The following is a 24,913-nucleotide window of genomic DNA, read 5'->3' as shown; positions in this document are numbered from 1 at the left end:
TGAAGAAATACCCAAGAGGTGGAAGGAGAGGTTTCTAGTCAGGAGTTACACCACAGTTATCCCTTTTGCTGTAGAATTTCCTTACTTCTTGGTGCCGTAAATCCAGGCCACAGCGATGTTCTCCAGGATGACCACCACGGTAAGCGGCAGCGTGGCTGAGTAATCGTCAAACATGGTGACAAAGTAGTTTCCAGAACGCTGCACAAAGATCAGCCCCACCACGAAGGCGAAGATGCAGCAACCGACTGTGGGGAGCAAACAGGCCTGGTCAGCAGAGCCTCCTGAGGGACACCAGGACCTCCAGAAGCTCCATTCCCTGCATGGGCCTGGTCAGCAGAGCCTCCTGAAGGACATGAAGACCTCCAGAAGCTCCATTCCCTGCATGGGCATGGTCAACAGAGCCTCCTGAGGGACACCAAGACCTCCAGAAGGTCCATTCCCTGCATGGGCATGGCCCAGTTCACCCCCCACCATTGTCCACCCTCTTCTGGAGTGACTCCTCAAGGCAACGGGGACCTCCCAGCCCTTCCCAAGGAGGTTGCAGGAGAAGAGGCCTCACCTGTGAACACTTCCTTGCGCACCTTGAAGGTGTCGATGATGGGCGTGGTGATGCCCGACATGGTCCCGATCATGCTCCCCAAGCCCAGGTTGATCAGCATCAGGAAGAACATGACAGACCAGAAGGGCGAGGCTGGGAAGTGGGTCATGGCTTCTGTGAAGGCAATGAAGGCCAGGCCGGTCCCTTGCACTGACTGTTGAGGTGGGGAGAGGACCAAAAGATGAGAAGAAGCTTGTCAGGGACACAGAGTTTGAGCCCCTCTCAGGTTTCCCTCACCAAACCCTCTTAAAGGAAAGAAAATCCCAGCCTGAGTTGGTGATGACCCTGCTTGATTTGTACTGGACAGAGCTTCTCCCACCCCAGTACGACCCCTTTGTGCTGGGTAAAACAACATGGAATTGGATTCTCCATCCCTGGAGGGTCTCTAAAAGTTATTTTTCCAGATCCATGTGCCAGGATTGACACAGGGAGAGGCAATGGGGAGGGTGACCTGTTGCAGACATTTTAGGAAAAATTCTTTCTTTAGGACTTTTTCCTTTTGAGAAGCTGAGAGGCCTCAGGAACAAAATGTAAACAATTATTATCTGCTGCTGTGGAATGCAACAGGTGCATCTGTGATTGGCCGATGTTGGTTGTTTCTAATGAATGGCCAATCACAGTCAGCTAGCTCAGACAGAGAGTCCAAGACAGAGCCTTTGTTATCATTCCTTCTGATTCTATTCTTAGCTAGCCTTCTGATGAAATCTTTTCTTCTATTCTTTTAGTATTAGTAGTATTATTAATACTATATATTAGTAATAATACTATATATTAGTATACTATATATATACCAAATTTTATATATATACTATATATTTTATATATACATGCACATATATATTATCTATATTTATATCATATATCATATATCATATATCATATATCATATATCATATATATACACCGTACTATATATATACTATAATAGTATACTATATATATATTAGTATACTATATATAATACTAGATATTAGTACTATATATATTACCATATATAATATATAGTAATATATATTATATATATAGTACTATAGTGTTGCTATAGTAATACTATAGTATTACTATATATTATATATAGTGCTATATATAATACTATATATTAATAATAATTAGTAATAATACTCATAGTATTATTGATACTATTTATTAGTATTAGTATTTAGTATTTTTAATGTAATATATATCACAAAATAATAAATCAAGCCTGCTGAAACATGGAGTCAGATCCTCGTCTCTTCCCTCAACCTGAGACCCTGTGAACATGGTCACAGTCCTGCTGGTCCCTCCAGGAGTGCCACCAGGTACCTTGTTGAGCTCATCCTCCAGCAGGCAGGCGTCCAGGCCCAGCTCTTTGAAGTGCCCCTCCTTCACCGTCATGATCACCCTGTACATCTCGTTGTAGTCCTTGGCAGTGAGGTGGGAGAAGTTCACGTGGGGTGGGATGAGGTCGTGGCTCAGCACATTGGTGTTCAGGTAGCCCAAGATCTTCTCAGCGTTCCTAAGGGAGAGCAGAACCCCTCAGCTGATGCAAGGCACCTGAGACACGCTGGATTCACAGCCCAGCTGCAGATTGAGCCCATCTTGGGGCTGGATTTTAGCTTGGAGGAGCTCAATGTCCAACTCCCTGAGCTACAGAGGTGCATCCCTGCAAATCCAACTCCTGACCATCAGGAATGTGGGTCCACCAAACCCCAGCATCATCCAGCTCCAGACCCACCACAACTGGCAGCATCAAAGACCTGCCTACCCCAAACAGAGAAAAAGCAAATCTTACTCCACCACGCATTTCTCGTTCATGATGTTGGCCTTGAAGCCCAGCACAGCAAACACAACCAGGGTGGCCAGCACGGACGTGAAGAAATTGATGAAGGAGACGAGGGTGGCATCGAAGTGGCAGTTGTTGTCCTGCTTGTTGTAGCTGGAGAAGGCAATGACCCCCCCAAAACCCAGGCCCAGGGCGAAGAAAACCTGCGTGGCTGCTTCACGCCACACCTGGGGGTCCAGCATCTTGTCCAGCTTGGAGGAAAGACAGAAGAAGGAGTTAGGTGGTCCCACAGCCCATCCCAGAGTGACATTAAAAGGGCTGAGGTGGTTTTGGGGGCAGCTGTGGCTGCTTTGGTGGGGTGGTGAAAGGAAATGATCTCTAAGGCTCCTTCCAACCCAAACCACTCTGTTATTCCATGATCTGCCATACTCAGGTCTGGCTTTACCCAGCAATCAAAGATCCTTCTCATTGCGGGAATCCATAAAATCAGAGGGTTTTGGGAAAGCTGCAAAAGGCAGGCCTCAGAGACAGCAGAACTGGGATTGGAGCTAAGTAGTAGCCATGAGATTGGTCAGCAGAAAAATTACTTAAAAAGTAGAAAAGCAAGGACAGATAGAACAATTGTCTGTGTATTAACACTTGTCCAGAATAACTCCCTAAGCTGCAGAAAAGTTTATCTAGCAAGATATTAGGAAGTTTGAAGCTTAATAATGGAGCTCTGTGCATTGTGTTTTAAGGCTTACAAGCAGGTATTGTATTCGAAATCAGCAAGCATTGTTTTAACCAAAGGTACATGTGCTTATAGTGGTTGGATAGAACTACTGTCAATATAGAATATATACAATACAGATATAAATACTGTCAATGTGCTTTTGCTTTGTGTGATTGGGCAAAAAACTTATAAAGTGAATTATAACATTGAGTTCTTTGTCTGCTACTGGGGATGTGAGCTGATGGCATCTTCCCATTGTCATAACCATGTAATGAGACTGATGCTGAAAAATAAAACAGCTCAAGGCAGTTCCACAGCAGTCCTGTCCCATTTATGATTTGTACACAGACCCCAGCTGGTGATACTCCTCATTCACAGAGAGGGAAACTGAGGCACGGAGAGGTCAGGACACACACCACAAACCATATAAAACAATGACGTACTAGCAAACCAATCAGCATCATAATTGCCATCTTAACCACCATGTCCATCACCCTCCTTCCTATCTCCCCTATAATCCTTACCATTGTCTAAGAAACTTAGGATTACCTAAACTGAAGGCCTTCAAAGCCTTAAACAAGAGTTAAACCCTCTTAGTTTCTGCTGTGGTCCCCCCCCAGCCATGTTCTCCCTCTCCCAGGAGCCAGAGCTGCAGCCTGGAGACCTCCCAGCATCATTCATCAAGGAACCATAATTAATGTCTTCTAACAGCCTCGCTGGCTGAGCTGATTCATCTACATCTCCGCCTAATTAATTAATTAGCTGCTTAATTAATAAGTGCATACCACCAGCAGAGGTTTTTCTGCCAGCCAGCATCTCTCCATTAAATCTTTGTATTTATACATTCCCTTGGGCACCTCTGTGCCCCCCAGAAATATATTGGGGGGCACAGAGGTGCCCAAGGGAATGTATATAGAAATATAATAAAATACTGATATTTCAAATATTGATATTTGAAAATTTTAATAGAAGCAATAAATATAATGTTGCATCTGGGTAGCTGAGGATGGAGTCTGTGAGGCTCGTGGCTGTCCTGGCCACATCCTGAATTTTGGGAGCCACTCCACACCCTGATGATCTATCAGGATCCCCAAGTTTGGGGCTGGTACTTTGATTTTCAGGATGGGGAGGAAAATAAGGGGAATAATAAGAGAATAAGGGAAAATAGGGCATGACCAGCCAGGAAGGAAAGTAGAACTTGGAACTCTCACCTTGGGTGTGAACATGTGCATGATCCCATCCACTGCCCCACGCAGCAGCAGCCCCCGCACCAAGAAGCAAACAAGCACCAGGTATGGGAAGAGGGAGCTGAAGTACATCACCTGGAGCAGGAGGGATGAACACACACACAGCCTCAATTCCTGCTCCTGGGCCCAGCCACCCTCCCACCCAGCACTGGGACAGCTCACAGGGGGGAGAAGGGAGCGTTTCCCTCCCCAGGATGGGGCTGGATCCCCAGGGATGAATGTGGGACCCCTCAGGCAGGATGGTGCAGTTGGTTGGGCAGTGGCCAGGCTGAAAGGGACCTGGGGGCACTGATGGGCAGCAGCTGGACATGAGCCAGCAGAGTGCCCTGGTGGCCAAGGAGGCCAATGACTCCTGGCCTGGATCAGGAATGATGTGGCCAGCAGGAGCAGGGCAGGGATTCTTCACCTGTTGTTCCAGATTGCAAGGCAAGTTGTTTTCTATTACCATCTGTATGGCAGATTTTCTTTTGTCAAGTGGGCAGTTTTCCTTCTCTCTCTCTGAGTGATCACAATCACTCCTCCCTCGGGAGGGGACATCTGCTGATAACAGCTATTGAATGTCACTGCAGGGCTGATAAGAACTACAGCATCCCACTGGGAGATGGGAGCCCAGAGGGAGGAGCCAAGCATTCCTACCCGGATATAATCTGGAGATTCTGAAACACCAGCACAGCTTCTGCACTGGATTGCCCAGAGGAACAGCAGCTGCCTCTTCTTCCACTGCATCTTCAGAGGCAGAGACTGCACCTTTCTCCAGGATCCCTGCTCCAGCAGAACCAGCCCTGACACTGCAGGAGGGCTGAGCCACAATTCCAATGGGACTGCTGCCAACAGCCTGACCCACAGGGTGTCAGGTTGGGTTCTGACTCTGTCAGTGTTGTTTATCCTGGAGAAGAGGAGGCTCAGGGGTGACCCCATCACTCTCTACAGCTCCCTGACAGGAGAGTGCAGCCAGCGGGGGTCAGGCTCTGCTTCCAGGAAAAGACAAGAGGACACAGCCTCAAGCTGCACTAAAGGAGCTTTAGGTGGACATTAGGAAGAAGATCTTCACAGAACAAGTGAATGGGCATCACAAGGGGCTGGCCAGGGAGCTGCTGGATCACCATACCTGGAGGTGTTTAATGAAAGGCTGGATGTGGGTCTCAGTGCCATGGTCTGGCTGACAGGGTGGTGTTGGGCCACAGGTTGGACTTGATGTCCTCAAAGGCCTTTTCCAACCTAACTGATTCTGTGAAGTGCTGGAGCTCAGGGGGATTCTGTGCTGGTGACCAAGGCCTTGCTGCGCGTGTCAGTTGGATTAAACCTCTTCCCTAAACCCTCTGCTGATCTTACTCTGGATCCCTCCAGAGGTGACCCCAGCTTTTGGGTGGGTGTGACCATCCCAGGGGACACAGCATTCCTCTGGAAATGGGACGCAGGACAGTGTGTCCAGCACGTTCCTGCTCCCAGGACAGAGCCCAGCCAGGCTCAGGCAGCCACCAACACCCACCTTCCCCGAGGACTGGATGCCTTTGATCATGGCCAAGCCAACAAGGCTCCAGGCCACCAGCAGACACAGGGTCATCTTCCAGTTGAGCCCCCCGCTCTCAGAGATGGAGTTGGAGATGTCCAGGGTCTCCCGGTACCAGAAGTAGGTGGTGGCTGAGCTCCTCTCACATTCTGGCTCCACAACTGCAGGAGAGAGGCAGGAGAGCATGAGGGGAGAGGCATCCACTGTCTCCTGAGCTGGTCAAATGTCAGAGACCTGTCACAGACATCTTTTATGAAAAATCCTTTCCTTAGGATTTTTCCTCCTGAGAAGCTGGGAGGCCTCAGGAACAAAATGTAAACAATGATTATCTGCTGCTGTGAAATGCAACAGGTGCATCTGTGATTGGTCTCATGTGGTTGTTTCTAATTAATGGCCAATCACAGTCAGCTGGCTCGGGCAGAGCCTGAGCCACAAACGTTTGTTATCATTCTTCTTTGCTATTCTATTCTTAGCTAGCCTTCTGATGAAATCCTTTCTTCTATTCTTTTATCACAGTTTTAATGTAATATATATCATAAAATAATAAATCAGCCTTCTGAAACCTGGAGTCAGATCCACGTCTCTTCCCTCATCCTCAGACCCCTGTGAACAGAGTCACAGAGATCTGCTGGAGGCAGCCAGGGAAGGGAGAGACACCTCTGGAAACTGAGGGACAGAAATTTATGGGGCTCATTCTTAGCAGGGAAAAGAAGAGACAGGACATAAAACTACTGCTGGGTGAAAATGAGATGTTAAATACAGGGAGAGACATTTTCATTTGCTATAAAACCTCTCAGAGAGTCCCAAGCTGATGCTCAGATGTTATAAAACCTCATTAGCTCCATCCATGTCTCAGTCAGGCAGTGGAGCAGCCTCCGCCTGATTCTCTCTGCCTCCCCCCACGGTCCTGGGTCAGAGCCTGGCCTCAAGCACTGAGGCAGCCTGGAAATACCATCAGTGGGGACTCTGGATTGCCAAAGTGGCATCAAATCCCATTCTGGATACCCAAACTGGTATCAAATCCCATTCTGGATTCCCAAACCGGCATCAAATCCCATCAGTGGGGATTCTGGACTCCCAAACTTGTATCAAATCCCATCAGTGGAGATTCGGGACTCTGGATTCCCGAAGTGGCATCAAATCCCATCAGTGGGGATTCTGGATCGACAAATTGGAATCAAATCCCATTCTGGATTCCCAAACTGGCATCAAATCCCATCAGTGGGGTTTGTGGATTCCCAAACTGGTATGAAATCCCATGAGTGGGGATTCGGGATTCTGGATTGACAAACTGGCATCAAATCCCATCAGTGGGGATTGCCCACTGGATCAGACCCTGGATTCCCAAACTGGCATCAAATCCCATCAGTGGGGACAGAGAACACCAGAGGCACTCATCCAACCCAAGGGGAAGTTCTTCACATGGTCAGTTGGACCAGAGAGGAACCTCTACCTGCTGTAGCCCCATGTTCTGCTGGGGTTGGTGACATGTCCCACACCGTCCCAGAGCCCCCCTTGCCTGGTCCCTGCTCCCTCCCAGCCCATTCCCTGTGCCTCACCAGCCACCGAGCCGTTCCTTACGATGGGGCACTCGCTCCAGGGCAGGGGGTACTGGAAGGACTTGAAGAAGTAAAAGATGCTCCAGCCAATGATAACGTTGTAATAGAGACCAACAAAAAAACAGACCTGGAAGGGAGGAAGGAGGAGAACATAGCATCAAACCACAGGGCAGTGAAATGTGCCCAGAGCACTTCCGGGGCTGCTGGGATCAGGGGTGGGAGCATTCCCAAACCAGCCCCTGTCATAGACATCTTTTCATGAAAAATCCTTTCCTTAGGATTTTTCCTCCTCAGAAGCTGAGAGGCCTCAGGAACAAAGTGTTATCTGCTGCTGTGGAATGCAACAGGTGCATCTGTGATTGGTCTCGTGTGGTTGTTTCTAATTAATGGCCAATCACAGCCCAACTGGCTCAGACTCTCTGTCTGAGCCACAAACCTTTGTTATCATTCCATTCTATTCTTAGCTTAGCTAGCCTTCTGCTGAAATCTTTTCTTCTATTCTTTTAGTATAGTTTTAATGTAATATATATAATAAAATAATAAATCAAGCCTTCTGAAACATGGAGTCAGATCCTCGTCTCTTCCCTCATCCTCAGACCCCTGTGAACACCATCACAAGCCCCTAGCCATGGGTGGAGCTGCAAAAACACCTCTTGACCTCTCCAGCCTCCCCCTGGTGTTACAGGAGCTTCTTTGAGCCAGGTCTCATAAGCTCTTGGAGGTCTATTACTCACCCAAGATAGCTCAGCTACCTTTGGAGGCATAAAAATCAGCAGGCTGGCTCTTGTTGCAGTGTTGGAAACAAAAAGGTTTAATAAAAGGCAAAATAAAAAACAGAAAAAAAAACTGAGCTAAGTGCAAGAGGTTCTTGCTCCTGGTAAAACACCTCACAAAAGTCATTTGTTTTTTGTTCTCTTCTTTTTCTAGTAAATTGATTAGGTGACACTTTTTAGCTCCTGTCCAATTGGCTATCCTTAAGTTTGAGGTGAAGTCCCCCAAGTCCTATGAGGTGTCTTTTCACCTAATCGAGGACAGAAACTTCTGGGGTCTTTTCCTTTTTGAGGAGACAAAGGATAATTTGTCACTCTGTCAACAAGGGGCCCATTCCTACACCCTGGGGCTGCTGGAGGTTTGCTTCACCCTGCAGACCCCGGGGTGGCCCTGGAGGGTCCTGGGGTGGGGCTTGAGAGTCCCCAGAATGAGGCTTGAGGGTCCTCAGGGCTGGAGGGACCCCGGGTTGGCCCTGGAGGGTCTCTGGGGCTGGAGGGTCCCCAGGATGGGGCTGGAGGGTCCCTGGGACTAGAGGGTCCCCAGGGCACAGTTGGAGGGTCCCCTGAGTGAGGCTGGAGGGTCCCCAGGGCTGGAGGCCCCCGGGGTGAGGTTGGAGGGTCCCCAGGAGTGGCCCTGGAAGTTCCCGGGCTGGCCCTGGAGAGTCCCCAGGGCTGGAGGGTCCCTGGGGTGGCCCTGGAAGGTCCCGGGGTGGCTCTGGAGGGTCCCAGGGCAGGGCTGTGCTCACCAGGCAGCTGGCGTAGCCGATGCCCCCCAGGCGGGGGCAGATGTAGTTCCAGACACCGATGCTGCCCCGGCGGATCCTCTGCCCCACGGCCAGCTCCAGGAAGAACAGGGGCAGCCCGATGATGATGAGCAGGACCAGGTAAGGGACCAGGTAGGCACCTGGAAGGGGAGAGAAAAGTCATTCCTGATCTCCCTGCTCCGAGGACAGATGGACAAGCAGGGCAGAGCTGGGCAGGCTCTGCCTGGTCCATCACTTCATTTGTAAACAGCCTCAAGTTGTACCATGGGAGGCTGAGATTGGATATGGGGACAAATTTCTTCATGGAAGGATGGTCAGGCACTGGCACAGGCTGTGCAGGGCAGCAGGGCAATCCCCATCCCTGCAAGGGCTTAAAAACCGTGTGGGTGTGCCAGCTGGGGACATGGGCTGGGGGTGGCCTTGGGCTGGGTTTATATTTGGACTCAATGATCTTAGGGAGGTTTTCCAACCTAAACGTTTCCATGGTTTTGTGGTCCAGGAATGCAGATCAGAGCTTGGCCAGAGGAGAAGCTGTGGAGAGGAAGAAACACACATATGGAAGCAAAGGCTGTGGCATTCCCTGCCAGTGTGGATCATGTGGGATTGACCCCAAGGTCCCCAAGGACTCCCTGAATCCACACAGACAAATCTCCAATGTGTCCTGGATTGCAAAGCAATGTTCATTTCATTGCCATCTGTCAGAGATGAGGCAGTTATCTTCTGTTCATTGGGCAGTTTTCTTTATCTCTCCTACAGCAAATCCTCCCTCCAGATCTCTTCTGTTCATGGCCACTGAGTGTCCTGCATGGCTGATAAGAACTACAGCATCCCATTGGGAGATGTGAGCCCAGAGGGAGGAGCCAAGCATTCCTACCCAGATATAATCTGGAGATTCTGAAACACCAGCACAGCTTCTGCACTGGATTGCCCAGAGGAACAGCAGCTGCCTCTTCTTCCACTGCATCTTCAGAGGCAGAGACTGCACCTTTCTCCAGGATCCCTGCTCCAGCAGAACCAGCCCTGACACTGCAGGAGGGCTGAGCCACAATTCCAATGGGACTGCTGCCAACAGCCTGACCCACAGGGTGTCAGGTTGGGTTCTGACTCTGTCAGTGTTGTTCTAGTGTACTGCATTGTTTATTTTATCCTTTTATTTTGTTCCCCAATAAAGAACTGTTATTCCTGCTCCCATATTTTTGCCTGAGAGCCCCTTAATTTCAAATTTATAGCAATTCAGAGGGAGGGGGTTTACATTTTCCATTTCAGGTGAGGCTCCTTCCTTAGCAGACACCTGGCTTTCCAAACTGATACACCATGTGCAAAGAGCCACCTCCATGAGCTGACCCCTGGGGACACAGCCACATTCCTGGAGCTGTCCTGTTCCCCCTGTCCCAACACATCCCCCTGGACATCCCACATTCCCAGCAGCAGCATCCCCGTGCCATGTGCCACGCTGCGTGGCAAAGGAGTGGAAACAACTCAGATTAAAACTCAATTAATGTCTGTCTGAGTGCTGGGGCTGGAGGAGCTGGTGGTTCCCGAAGCAGAAGCGATGACCGTAAGGGATGCGATGACTCACGCTGCAGCTCCTGCCTGAGGAACAGCTCCAGCTCCTGCCAGCAGCTCAGGAATGGCCTCAGGAGAATGTGCCCGGCTCCTGCAGGGTAGCAGAAAGTCCAAAGACAACCAAAATTCCCGCCTGGATTGACACTCCAGTGACAGCCACCACTGTCACAGACATCTTTTATGAAAAATCCTTTCCTTAGGATTTTTCCTCCTGAGAAGCTGGGAGGCCTCAGGAACAAAATGTAAACAATGGTTATCTGCTGCTGTGGAATGCAACAGGTGCATCTGTGATTGGTGTCATGTTGGTTGTTTGTAATTAATGGCCAATCACAGTCAGCTGGCTCAGACAGAGACTCCAAGCCACAAACCCTTGTTATCATTCTTTCTTTCCTATTCTATTCTTAGCTAGCCTTCTGATGAAATCCTTTCTTCTATTCTTTTAGTATAGTTTTAATATAATATATATAATAAAATAATAAATAAAGCCTTCTGAAACATGGAGTCAGATCCCCGTCTCTTCCCTCATCCCGGGACCTCTGTGAACACGGTCACACACCACTCCCCAGGCCAGGCAGGACCTGGGCAGGGGGTGCTGCTCCAAGCAGGGACTCTGCAGAGAGAATCAGCCCCAGCACGGGTGGGGATGGTGTGTTAAAAATGGGGGCAGGGAGAGAAATTGGGTGTGGGAATCCACAAAATCAGAGGGGTTTGGGAAAGCTGCAAAAGGCCTCAGACACAGCAGAACTGCAATTAGAGCTAAGCAGCAGCCATGAGATTGGTCAGCAGAAAAATTATGCAAGAAGTAGAAAGTAAGGACAAATAGAACAATGGTCTGTGTATTAATGCTTGTGTAGAATAACTCCCTAAGCTACAGAAAAGTTTATCTACTGAGATATTAGGGAGTTCTAAGCTTAATAATGGAGCTCTGTGCATTGTGTTTTAAGGCTTACAAGCAGGTATTGTATTCGAAATAAGCAAGCATTGTTTTTACCACAGGTACGTGTGCTTATAGTGGTGGATAGAACTACTGTCAATATAGAATATATACCATACAGATATAAATACTGTCAATGTGCTTTTGCTTTGTGTGATTGGTCAAAAAACTATTAAAGTAAGTTGTAACATTGAGTTCTTTGTCTGCTGCCTGGGATGTGAGCTGGTGGCACCTTCCCATTGTCATAACCATGTAATGAGACTGATGCTGAAAAATAAAACAGCTCAAGGCACATTCCTAGCAATCCCATCCCATTTGTGATTTATACATAGACCCCATCTGGTAATATTGAGGTGCAGCAGCCCAGGGTGAGTGGGAGGGTAAAAGGAGAGGCAGAGAGCAGAGCTGGAGCTCAGGGAAATTCAGGAAGGACCACGAGCATCCCATCTGTGCAACACTCTCCTGGCTATCTGACCCTACAGACAGGTGGATGTGAGACAGATTCAGATGCAAATTTGTCCAGCATTGGAGATTTCCTTGCTGTGGTGCCTGTAAAGGTGAGCAGCTCACGCCTGTGCAGCACCAGGGCAGAGCTGGCAGCCCGTTCTGGCTCCTGGCACGCCAAGTCCTGGGGATTTGGCTGCAGCCCATGCTGGCAGCAACAGCAGCCTCTCTCCCCCGCACACACCTGCTGGGGGAAAGCAGGGAAAGCAGCCACAGCCACCGCATCCTGGAGCTGCTCAGAGCGCCAGGAAAGCTCTGTCTGTCTGTCCGTCCCCCCCCAAATGTCGGAGCATCGGGGGCAGGACGGTCAGGATGGATGGAGAGGAGAGGAGAGATCTCTGCAGCCAGGGCTGGGAACTTGTGGGTTATTGCAAAGGGCCTGGGTGCAGGGCCCTGCTGGGAGCTGCCAGCCACAGCTGGGGCAGGACTGAGAGAAGAGAGGGGCAGAGAGGATGAGAGGGTAAGAGAGTAAAAGGGTAAGAGAGTAAAAGGGATAAAAGCGTAAAAGGCAAGTGCTAATAGACAAGAGCTAAGAGAGCAAAGTTCCCGTTACAATACCATAAATCTTATGTGTTGAATATTCTAATTCTCACTAACCAATCTAGTACAAGATACAAATCCTATAGCATTTACACACAGCCTATAAGAATCATTTCATTACCACACTGGGTTACATTTTAAACCCTAAAAACTCCTCTTTGGGCCCTTCTGCCAAGCTGCAGGGTCTGCTCTGACCCTTGGGCCTGTCTGCAAGCAGAGGGTGTTGTTCCATCAAAAGGGGATCACCTTCAGCTGGCCACACCATTGTTTTCCAGTTGTTCAGTAACTGAGGGATCTCAAAGCTTGCTTTCATTTCAATCTCACTTATAGTTTCCATATTCTCAAAATCTTTTCCCAGGCAATCATATTTATAAGGTTTTCCTGTTTCATCTTCCCCAACACCCAAACCCCTGCACTGCTCAGCTGAGGAAAAAAACCCCCCAAATAACAGGACAGCAGAGATCTCAGCCTAAGCTGAGGATTTTTCACTGAGTGCACTAATTATGGTTAATTACAGATTGCGGTGGCATGGGGAAACTGAAGCACAGCCGGGTTAATCCTTGCAGAGAAGGAGGATGCTGGTTCTCCAACCTCTGGCTCTAAATCTGGTTTAAAAATCTCATTTAATGGGGAAATCTGGTTCTAAATATCCTTTAATGGGGAAATCTGGTTCTAAATCTCATTTAATGGGGAAAACTTTCTTGGCAATCAGAGGCCAGCTGTGTGATGAAGCCAGCAGGGCTGTGCTGACCCCTCCCAGCCCTGAATTTGGGGTGAACACCCACGAAGAGCTGTGCTTAGCCAAAACCAAGCCAAACTGAGCCAAGCAGGGCTCTGGGAGGTGCTGAGATGCAGGAGTCAGGCACTACCAGCTCCATCCTGGATGGGGAGGGAAGGGAATGGGGCTGAGCAGCCCTGGGAGGGAGGGGAGTGCTGACTGCACTCACGAATGACTCATCCTGATGTGACACAGGAGATGTTTGAATTATTGAGGGCAGCTGCAGGGCTGGGGCCATGGTAAAAGATGGAGCACTGGGAACACAGAGAGGACAGGGGCACTGTCCTGGCTCCCTCCAATGGGACTGGGTTTGGATTAATAATGAGGAACCCACCCTCTCATTGGTGTCATGAAGGGTGGTGGGGCTCAGCACAGCTGGGAGAGACCTGACCCTCTGGGCTGCTCTTGGAAACCTGCTGGACAGACCTCAGCGGGTCAGAGAAAGAATTGAATAGATAAGGAAAAATAAACAACCTTGAAAACCAGAACCAAGGAATCGCAACTTCTTTGGTCACACGGCTGGAAAATAAGACTCTTTAATCCCTCAGGAGCCATTTCAGCAACACAAAACCCAAGCCCATCCCTGCCCCATCTCTCACCTCCTCCATTCTTCTGATGTGTCTGGCACTTCCCCATTATTGTAAATAAAGTACATGTAGTTCTTAGTATAAAGAACTAACACCACCCCAAGGGCAGTCACTGTGCCACAACCCAACCTGCTGGACAGATCTCAAAGAATGGAATAGAAAAGAAAAAATAAACAACCCTGAAAAGCAGAGCTGAGGAATCTCAACTTCTTCTTTGGTCACAGGACTGGGAAAAAAAGACCCTTTAATACCTCAGGAGCCATTTCAGCGACACCAAACCCAAGACCATCCCTGCCCCATGTCTCATCTCCTTCATTCTTCTGGCAGAGGTAGGGTAAATAAAGGTAAATAAAGTACACATAGTTCTTAGTATAAAAAACTAACACCACCCCAAGGGCGGTCAGTGTGCCACAAACCAACCTACTGGACAGATCTCAGCAGGTCGGGTTGAGGTCAGAGAAAGAATGGAATACATAAGAGAAAATAAACAACCTTGAAAACCAAAACCAACGAATCTCAACTTCTTCTGTCGTGGGGTTGGGAAAAAAGACTCTTTAATCCCTCAGGAGCCATTTCAGCAACACAAAACCCTAGCCCATCCCTGCCCCATCTCCATTGTTCTGGCAGAGGTAGGGGAAGCACCAGATGTTGCTGGCACTTCCCCATTATTGTAAATAAAGTACAGGTAGGTCTTATTATAAAGAACTAACACCACCCCAAGGGCAGTCACTGTGTCACAACCCAACCTGCTGAACAGCTCTCAGTGGGTCAGAGAAAGAATGGAATAGATAACAGAAAATAAACCTTGAAAACCAGAGCTGAGGATTCTCGACTTCTTCTGTCACGGGGATGGGAAAAAGACTCTTTAATACCTCAGGAGCCATTTCAGCAACACCAAACCCGAGCCCATCCCTGCCCCATTTCAAACCCCGAGCCCATCCCTGCCCATGTCTCACCTCCTCCATTCTTCTGGCAGAGGTAGGGGAAGCGCCAGACGTTGCCCAGCCCCACGGAGTAGCCGATCTGCGCCAGGATGTACTGCAGCTTGCTGTTCCACGCCGGCCGGTTCTCCGCCTCCAGATCCTCGTCCCCCTCCTTCTGCTTGTCCCACGCGTCCCCTGTCACGTTGAGGACGCTGCGTTTGTAGTCCACGGGCTCCTGGTGGGCCAGCAGGTCGGCCACCGACTCGGTGACATGCTCGCTGCTGTGCTCCCGCTGCGTCACCTTGCTGTTCTTCGGCATCGGGGCGGCCCCGCGGCGGGATTGGGCACGGAGGAGGAGGAGGAGGAGGAAGAGGAAGAGGAGGAAGGTCCTGCAGGGAGCAGCACAGAGGGGGAGCTACAGCTCGGGCCTCACCTCCTCTTCATCAGCAGGACCTGTGTGGGGAAAGGGTCAGCCAGGGTCAGTTGGGTTTGGCTTATCTGCAGTGGTATGGTGGGAAGGGCAGCACCAGGAGAGAAGGGTGAACATCCCCTGTGATTGGGACCTGGAGCACCAGGAGAGAAGAAGGGTGTCCACCACTGTGAGCTGGTGGGAATGGCAGCACCCACAGAGAAAGGTGTCCACCCCCTGTGAGCTGGGACCTACAGCACCCAGAGAGAAGGGTGTCCATTCCGTGTGGTTTGGGACCTGCAGCACCTGGAAAGAAGGGTGTCCATCCCTGCAGCACCCAGAGAGAAGGGTGTCCATCCCTGCAGCACCAGGAGAGAAAGGTGTCCACCCCCTGTGAGCTGGTGGGACCTGCAGCACCCAGCGAGAAGGGTTCCCCTGTAAGGAGAGAAAGAATTCCCTGTGATTTGGGAAACCTGCAGCACCAGGAGGGAAGGGTGTCCATCCCTTCATGTCTTGGGACCGGCAGCAGCAGGAGAGAAGGACATCCATCCTCTGTGTCTGGGACCTGCAGCACTCAGAGAGAAGGGTGTCCACCCCTTTGATTTGGGACCTTCAGCTCCAGTAGAGAAAGGTGTCCATCCCCTGTGAGCTGGTGGGACCTGCAACACCCAGAGAGAAGGGGTCCCCTGTGAGGAGAGAAGGAATTCCCTGTGATTTGGGACCTGCAGCACCAGGAGAGAAAGGTGTCCATCCCTGTGAGCTGGTAGGACCTCCAGCATCAGGAGAGAAAGGTGTCCATCCCCTGTGATTTGGGACCTGCAGCACCAGGAGAGAACGGTGTCAATCCCCCATATCTTGGGACATTCACCTGAACCTGGAGGGTGTCCAGCTCCAGGAATGATGGACCAGGAGCAACGTTCTGGTTGAGAATTAGAGAGTACCAGGATGGTATGGGTTGAAGGGACCTTAAAGCTCATCCAAGCCCACCCCTGCCATGGGCAGGGACACCTTCCATGGACCAGGGACACCTTCCATAGACCAGGGACACCTTCCATGGACCAGGGACACCTTCCACTGTCCCAGACTGCTCCAAGCCCCATCCAGCCTGGCCTTGGACACTTGCAGGGATCCAGGGGCAGCCACAGCTGCTCTCATCCATGGAGAAATGGAGAAGAACCTCCTGTGTCCCAGAGAGAGGAGTTTCCCTGTGCTCCAGGGGACAGTGACAGGTGATGACAGGTCACATCCCTGTGACATCTTCCCTGTAACACCTCCAGCCCAGCAGCTGAACCTCACAAGGCCTGACACCAAACCCAGCCTCTGCCCTGCCTGTCCTGCTCCCTCCGCTCCTGACCATCAGCACAGCCCCAGCTTTGCTCCATGACAGCTTGGGAGCACTCAGGGCACGGTGACACATGCCCAGGCTATCTCTGCATCCCAGAAAGTTATCAGGAGTGACTGAAAAGCCTTGGAGCCTGATGCTCAATCTCCCCAGGCAGCTTTACAGCAGATAACAGCTGCAAAAACAGCAGCAGCCAAGGCAAAGCCTTCACCCCTGGCACCTTCACTTCCTCAGCCTTCAGCGTGGGTCAGGAGGAGCAATCCTGCACAGAAGCACCTCAGGAGATGCCCAGAATCCAGCCCAGCCCTGCAGATTTCCCCCCTGCCTCAGAAATCTTGGGTTCATTGTGGAAATCTGCTCCACTGGGCTGGGGATCCCCAAACTGGGAAAGCACCATGTCCTTTCTCTCCATACTGGGAGCACTGGGGTCAGATGGGGCAGAGACTGGACCCAAACTGGATCATGGTGCAATATCAGCTGGGGAGAAAAACACAGAACTGCCACAATAAATCCCTCAGCTTGGAAAAGGGACCCTCCTGAAGAGCTGCACTCTCCTCTTTGCTGTCCTCTCCATCTCTGCTCCCAGGGGACACCAGGCTGGTGCCTGGGCCATGGTGGTGCTCTGCTCCCAGACCTGACCCACCCCAGCTGGGTGCAGTACCACCTCTTCCCACCCTGGGGGCTTTTCCAGAGCCATTCCCAGCTCTTCTCTCCTGTTATAAGTAAAAAATCTGCCTTTTTTTTTTTTTTTTTTTTTTTTTTTTTTTTTTTTTTTTAGAAAAAAAAGGTTGCAGAGTGAAACCAGTGTTGCCAAGGTGAAGTTCTATCTGTGTTTTTGTTATTGTAACCATCAGTCATTTTCATTAATTGCTCCTTTTGTATCAATATAGCCCTGCTTGGGGCTAAGTTGGTGGTTCTTCTCCCCAGATGGGTGAGAGGCAGGGACATAAGAGAGAATGCAAAATAACCTCGGGACCAGCATGCCATGAGAAGCTACCCCACCAAACTTACCGAAAAGACCCCAAAAACAATGAGTCAACACAGAATTAAGAGATCAGAGTGATGTCTGGACATAAGGAACAGAGTGCTGAGCCTGCAGAGATGCTGAGAACCTTTGTTGTCCCTCATCCTGAGCAAAGACCTCAGCTGGAACCAAGACCACGAGACTGGAAAACCCAAAAGTTGTAACACGGGGTATATCCCCACTGTTTTCATGAGGATGGGACCCTCAGCTCTGCCCTTTAGTGGATAAAGCTGCACATACCTCCTCCTACGAGTCACCCTGGGAGCAGCGATGGAGAAGCTGCAGATCCGTCGAGCTTCCCAACCTTGAGCTGATCACTTTTAATAAAGGCATTAAAAGGAGAAAAAGCCTCCTGCCCTGTTTATTTCATCTCCTCTTGGGCATTTTTGCTCCAGCTCAGCCCACAATCCCATCCCTATTCAGTGGGTTCAGCCCAGGCAGCAAAGCCCATCAGCCAAGCACCAGCAGCAGGAAACCTCCCCCTCAGCCACGCTCACCTCGGTGTTTTCTCACCCCTGTCGGAAGTTCCCCCTTTGCCAGGCCCTGTTCCTATATGAAAAAAAAAAAAAAAAAAAAATCTATTTTCAACTGTCGGCTGCATCCGTTGCCAGGCAACCATCTCGGCTCCACATCTTTCCTGGATCCGGCTCCTCCGGAGAAGCCGCTTGAGTTATTTTGTCGAGGCCAGGCCAGCGATGTTTAATTTCCTAACGAGGGCTCATTCACAGCAGCCGCTCGCTGCTCGATCGTGGCAATTACCGGCACGTGGCTGCCCGGGCTGGAGCATCCTCAGCCGGCTGGGGATGGGCGCGGAGCACGGCCAGGGCAGCACCCGGCAGCCAGGAAAGGGCAGGATTCCCATCAGCGCTGCCTCGGGCTCGGCGTGGGTTTGTGCAGAGCTGGATAAATCACCTAAATCACCCACGGGCTGTTCGCTGCTCCCTGTCTGCTCAGCAGCTCCTGCAGAGCACCAGGAGGGCTTGGGGTTCCAGTAGCTCTTAGGATTCTCTAAAGTTTCTCTTTAGGACCCATAAAATATCTCTTTAGGATCTCTAAAGTATCTTTTTAGGATCACTAAAATATCTCTTTAGGATCTCTAAAGTCTCTCTGTAGGATTCTCTAAAGTTTCTCTTTAGGATCTCTAATGTTTCTCTTCAGGATCCCTAAAATATCTCTTTAGGATATCTAAAGTATCTCTTTGGGATCCCTAAAGTATCTCTTTAGAACCCCTAAAAAACTTCTTTAGGATCCCTAAAGTATCTCTTTAGGATACTTAAAGTATCTCTAGGATCTCTAAAATATCTCTTTAGAACCCCTAAAATATCTCTTCAGGATCCCTAAAGTTTCTCTTCAGGATCCCTGAAGTTTCTCTTCAGGATCCCTGAAGTTTCTCTTCAGGATCTCTAAAGTATCTCTTTGGGATCCCTAAAATTTCTCTTTAGGATCTCTAAAATATCTCCTGAGGACCCCTAAAATTTCTCTTTGGGATCTCTAAAATATCTCTTTAGGACCTCTAAAATATCTCCTTAGAATCTCTAAAGTTTCTCTTTAGGATTAGGGAGAGAGCCAAGAAGATCCAGGACATGCTGGCCAAGCCCCCAGAGCACAGTGACCCACAGTGAGGGCACCCAAAGATCTTTTGGGGGACACCCCAAGCCCTGGGAGCACCCCAAGCCCTGGGACACCCCAAGCCAGCTCCAGGGTAGGTGGTGCTGAGCCAGGGGTCAGCACAGACCCCACAGCATCCCTGTGGATCTCAGCCTGTTCCTCTCCTCAGTTTAGGTCCCCCCAAGTTGTTCTGAGGAGCTGGGAGGCACCAGGACACAGATCCTGAAAGAGCAGGGTCCTTCCAGCACCCACAAAGCCTCAGAAGCTCTCAGAGCCTTGGAGGACACTCCAGCCAGCAACATTCCCAAAGGATCTGGGAGAGGAGCAGGGTCCTTCCAGCCCCACAAAGCCCCAGAGACTCTCAGAGCCTTGGAGGACACTCCAGCCAGCAACATTCCCAAAGGATTTGGGGGCTCAGCAGGGCTGCTTTAATGGGATGGAGATGGGCTCTCCAAACATTAGCAGGAGGGTGAAGGACAAGTACAAGTCTTCCCGTCCATGCTCAAGCTGAATTAGAGGGGAAAATCGAGCAGAAATCCAGATCCTGCTCCTGGCATGGCTCTGGCAGTGCCCCATGGCTGCTTTGGGGAGTTCTGCTGTGTCCCCACGCCTCAGCCCCAGCCTGAGATCCTGGCAGAGACCACAGCTGGAGGAGAGAGGATCATTCCCGATTCCATGAGCACACCCAGCCTTCTCCATCCCCATCCCTGCTGGGAATGGGAGATGAGCCCAGGCAGAGCCTGCACGAAGCCACCAGCCCACACAGACAGGAACAGGGCCCAGGGAAAGCCAGGTCAGCAGGGCTCTTCCTCCTCATTTCCTCAGCTTTTTGCACCAGCCCCGAGGGCTGCACCCTCAAACGAAAAAGCACAGCCCAAATCCATCTGAGAAAGGTATTTCTGCGCATTCCTTTGGTAGGAAAAGGGAATTTAATCAAAAAATCATCTGCCAAAAATAACAACCACCCTGTGAGAAAGACAAGGCAGATCAGCTGACGAGCAGGAGCTTTCCGGGCTGGAGCGAGATAGAAAACCCTTGTCACTGACAGATGGAGATTCAGCTTGTTTACTTAGTCCCCATGACCTTAATTTTCTTAAATGTGCATTTTTTCTCTCTCTTTAGAAGACAGATTAGGGTCTTTGAGAGCCCATGGCTTGCAAGAACCTCACTTGTGCTGCCAGACCAGGGCTGCCTTTGCACCCACAGCTTTGCCCAGGTAAAACCAGCACTGGTGGCACCCAGCTGGAGAGAGAACGTGGCTTTTGCCACAGCAGGACCCTGGAAAGGACCAGTTTGCGCTGCAGGCATTACAAGGGGAGGGAATAACTCACCTCATCCTGCTCCATGTCCCTGAGTGCGTCCTTGAATGGGATTCCCACTTCCCTGGTCCCAGTGAAAACCTTCACATTGAACTCATCAGACAGCAAACACCATTCCCTGAGCCCTGAGCACCATTCCACCATTCCCTGAGCCCTGGGCTGACTCCAGGGCTCCTGCTGGCACAAAGTGAGAGTCCCCACCCATGCCCAGGTGGCACAGGGTGACCCCAACCACCTCATCCCTTTTGACTGGTGTGGGAACCACCACAGCAGCAGATCCAAGGCACTGGGGACTGGTTTGCCATGGGACAAACTGGATTTAACCCACCAGGGGAAGGGCAGGGATGGAGAAGCTCCTGCCTTGTCACACCCAGGGGTTTAATCCTTGCTCAGAGCTTCCCATTGATCCCAAAAGCAGCCATGGAGAAAATCTGATTTTTCGGTGCTATTTGGGGTGAATGAAGATTCCCCATACCCCCAGCCCTGACAGCAGCATCACCAAAGGTCAGGGGAGGAGGGAAGCTCCTGCCTTGTCACACCCAGGGGTTTAATCCTTGCTCAGAGCTTCCCATTGATCCCAAAAGCAACCATGGAGAAAATCTGATTTTGGGGTGCTATTTGGGGTGAATGAAGACCCCCCAGACCCCCAGCCCTGACAGTGGCATCACCAAGGGCCAGGGGAGGAGGGAGGCTCCAGGCCACGTGTCCTGGCTCTGCCCATCCTTGCTTTCTTGGGAAGGCAGCTGGGGAGCAATAACAGGCTGGAAATGTGTCAGCAAAGCTTTCAGCTGGGCCTGGGAGAGCAGGGGAAGGCAGGGAGGAGATGGGGATTTACAGCAGAGACAAGGAGAGCAGCAAACGTGCTCCGGGTCCAAATGATGGAGTGCAGGGGAATCTCTCCACTCCTGTGTCCAAATTCTACATTTATCCCTCATTTGGGTCCAGAAAGGAGAAACTGAGGCAGGAAAAGCCACAAGATGAGATTGGGTGAATTAAAAATGAGCATTTCAAGCCCTGGGGACTCTGCTGGTCCCTCCCTGCCCCAGCATTAGCATTTCTCCCCCTTCAGCTTGCACAGAAATCCCTCACAGCTCCTAAAGGAGAGGGCAGAGATGCTCCTGGTGCAGCACCCAGCTCAGCAGGCCTGGGAAGCTCCAGCTCACCCCATCAAGGTCACAGAGCAGGGAAAGGAGGGAGGAGTGGGGACAGAGGAGCCGAGGGATTTCGGGAGGTGGAAATCTACTCTCAGCTTTGGGCTGGGAGAGCTGAGCATCAATTTGCAGCTCCTGACACACACACAGAGCCAGGGAAATGCTGCACCCAGGGCAAGGCTGCTCAGTGAGATGGGAAGACTGGCCTGGGGAGGAGAAGGGACAGATCCAAGGTCACCAAGGAGCAGAGGAGGAGGAAGGAGCACGGATCCCTCCTGTCCTCCCTCTGTGCTGCACAGCCAAGGGCCAAGGGAAGGAGACCAGGATGCTCATCCCACTTTGGTCCAAATCATGAGAAAACCATCTCCAGGCCCCTTCCTGCTGCTCCCTGAGGTCAGGGGAGCCTCTGTGCTGGGGTAGGGATGGCCCTGGCAGAGCTGGTCATTTGGGAAGCATCCTGCTCCTCCAAGCCACGGGAAACCAAGGGCAGGGCCCTCCCAGCACATCCAAACTTCTCTTCAAAGACCCAAGGAGAGATTCCTGCCCAAGGCAGAGTTTTTGCAGCTCTGCCCACCCCTGCCCTGCTCTGAGGACTTTCCCACAGCCTCCACCACTCAAACCTCCCTTTTCCACCAGAGAGACTGGTCCAAGACACCTCCATCTTAAATCTGCTCCTCCTTGCCCGGCCTGTCGCTCCTTGGAAGAAGGGTTTTCCATCTGGGGTCAGTAGGGCTGCTCCCATTGTCCCCTCGTTAAAACGAGCCCTGCTAAGGTGTGGAAGGGACACAGGGTGACACAGTGCCACCAGGAAAGGATGCAGGGTGACACAGTGCCACCAGGAAAGGACACAGGGCGACACAGTGCCACCAGGGCTGTCCCCTCCTCACACCCACTCCTGGGGAGGCACAAACTGCAGCTGGGGTCGGTGTCAGAAGGTGACAGAGCACGGGAAGCACCCCAGGGCTGGCTGGGGTTGAAGGCAGCCCAGCCTCTCACATTTCCCCCCGAGCTGGAACCGCCCCTCGTCCTTCCCTTCCTGCTTTAGCATCGTGACACAGGAGAGCTGATGAATCAGAGCTGCCCCCGCTTCTGTCTTACACCCACCCCGCTGGCTGAGAGCACCCAGATGTTATAAATATCCCAAATTCCTCTCCAGAAATCAGGGCTGGGGCTGCACCAGCTCTGCCCAGCCCAGGTGGGTCTGTCCCACCTCAGAGGGACATGGCTGTGACCCAACAGCAACTCTTTGTCCCCAGGAGGTGCCAAGGAACCTCCAGATGGGTTTTGCTGATGGATCACAGGAGGAGCAGCCCCGGGTCCAGAAAGGAGAAACTGAGGCAGGAAAACCCACAAGATGAGATTGGGTGAATTAAAAATGAGCATTTCAACCAGATGGGTCTGTCCCACCCCAGAGGGACATGACTGTGAACTTACAGTGACCAGGAGGTGCCAAGGAACCTCCGGATGGGTTTTGCTGATGGGTCATGAGAGGAGCAGCCCTGGCACTCGGGATTGTCACGAAGCTGTGAGCTCATGGGTTCATGGGCTTAGGGCTCCTTTCATGTCTCATTCTGTAGCATGAAAACACACACAGCTGCAATAACGTGACACCAGAGCAAAGGCAACCATCATATGATCCCTTTAGGGCTGGTTTGATTCACCAGATGATCGTTTTCCACTTAGACCTCAGCGATCCTTTGTAACTCACCCACTTCCAGCCAAAGGTTACTGAACGAGCCCCAAACCAGCCGAGATTTACCCTAAAAAGCAACGAAAAGGCAGCACCCAAAGCCCGCCCTGATTGCTGCTTTTCCCCGTTGTAATTCATGGAGCTGCTGCTACGTTTGTAAACAAACAAACCCAAACCCAGCCTAGGATGGGGTAAAAGCAGGGCTGCTCCTCCCAAGGCAGTGATTTCACCTGGACGTGGGCAGGTCAGCATCTGATTCGGGGTGAATCTGATCCTCGTGACTCCAGCTCTGCTGGAACTCCAGATTTCTCTGCAAGCCTCAAGTAGCAGTGGAGTCACTCCAGATTTAAACTGAACCCTTTTATCCCTGCTGGTTTCAGCAGAGCCATCTCCATTCCATCCCAGTGGACAGCTCAGACCCACATTTTATTTCCCTTAGAGCAGTCACACCCCCAGCCAGGTTCCTTGACCTAGTCCTGACACCTCTGGAGGAATATTCACAAGGAACTCTCCACCCTGCCGAGAATAGCTCAGCTGCCGCCCTGCTCCGGGTTTTTTTCCTCCCAAGACCAGAAATAGTTACATCAGCTCCTGATGGATTGGAAGCTCAGGTGCTTCAGACACAAGGCGTGATCCAGAGAGCAGCATTTCACCTTCTGGGTCCTCTACAAAGAGCTGGGAGCAGATTCCTCAGCTGCTTTGAGCCCCACATTCCCGGAGTGATGGAAATTTGGACCAGCCCAAAAAACACACCTTTGGGTTTATCCAGCGTGCACAGAGGGCTCCCCACACCCAATCCTGGGAATTTCACCAGGAAATTCCCATTTCCTGGTGAAAAGGACGCCAAACCCCCTTTTCTACCTCAAACCAAACACTCAAGGAAGAGCACAAAAATAAAAGAAGGGACAAATCCCCCCACCACCACCACCACCACTCCAGGGACCAGGACTGAAATATTCATTGCAGCCCAATGCTTTCTCCTCTCCCAATGTTATCGTCAAGGTCAACCTGGAGGCTGCATTGCCACCCATCCTCACACGGGATGAGCCCCCCCAGCAGCAGGAGCCGGGCAGGCACCCAGATCCAACCCCGGCCGTGCCCCCCCAGCCCCTGGAGTGCCCCCAAATGTCCCCCCAGCCCCGGATGCCACCACCCCGAGGGCCACGCCTGATGCCTCCAGGCTGGGCTGTCCCCTCCATTAACCTCACCCAGGTCCTGAGCATCTTTTCCCCGCTGGGGAGAGGGCACCAGGGCGGGCAGGGCGGGGATGAGGGGAGCATCCTCACCTCGGCGCTGCGGCGGCTCCTTGGGAGGATAAAACCAACCCGATTCCAGGAGAAATTCGCCCGATCCCGGAGGAACCAGCGCAAAATCCGGCAGAAATCACCAGAGGAGAGTGCGGGCGGAGGGAGGTGGTGGGGAGCCGGGCAGACGGGAGCGGCAGCGGCCGGGAACGGCGGGCAGGGCTCGGGAAGGGCTCCTGGGGGATGCTCCGAGGTGCCGGCGGCTCCGCTCCGCTCACGGTCCCCGCCCGCCCCGCCGCCGCCGCCCGGTGGATGCGCGCTGGGCTCGCCCGGCCCCGCCGGAGGGAGGCAACTCCGAGCGGCTCCCGG

At 51.4% G+C, this 24,913-nt stretch overlaps 1 protein-coding gene across 1 annotated transcript in view; it reads right to left on the bottom strand.

Moving 5' to 3' along the window:
• The window catches only part of SLC6A17 (solute carrier family 6 member 17), a 32,589-nt gene extending 7,877 nt beyond the window's left edge, over positions 1-24,712 (bottom strand). The window contains exons 1-10 of the mRNA XM_058819307.1: positions 24,587-24,712; positions 14,791-15,210; positions 8,908-9,065; positions 7,392-7,518; positions 5,812-5,993; positions 4,287-4,397; positions 2,373-2,614; positions 1,904-2,096; positions 560-752; positions 86-245 (exon numbers count right to left, since the gene is read on the bottom strand). Of these exons, the coding sequence (XP_058675290.1) occupies positions 86-245; positions 560-752; positions 1,904-2,096; positions 2,373-2,614; positions 4,287-4,397; positions 5,812-5,993; positions 7,392-7,518; positions 8,908-9,065; positions 14,791-15,076 (1,652 nt within the window). The 5' untranslated portion in view covers positions 15,077-15,210; positions 24,587-24,712. The remainder of the gene's footprint in view (positions 1-85; positions 246-559; positions 753-1,903; positions 2,097-2,372; positions 2,615-4,286; positions 4,398-5,811; positions 5,994-7,391; positions 7,519-8,907; positions 9,066-14,790; positions 15,211-24,586) is intronic.
• Between the last annotated feature and the right edge of the window lie 201 nt (positions 24,713-24,913).

This window comes from Ammospiza caudacuta, chromosome 24 (genome assembly GCF_027887145.1).
Source record: "Ammospiza caudacuta isolate bAmmCau1 chromosome 24, bAmmCau1.pri, whole genome shotgun sequence".
NCBI classification, from domain to species: domain Eukaryota; kingdom Metazoa; phylum Chordata; class Aves; order Passeriformes; family Passerellidae; genus Ammospiza; species Ammospiza caudacuta.
The sequence above is the reverse complement of the archived record's forward strand: the minus strand, read 5'-3'. Positions and strand labels throughout refer to the sequence as shown.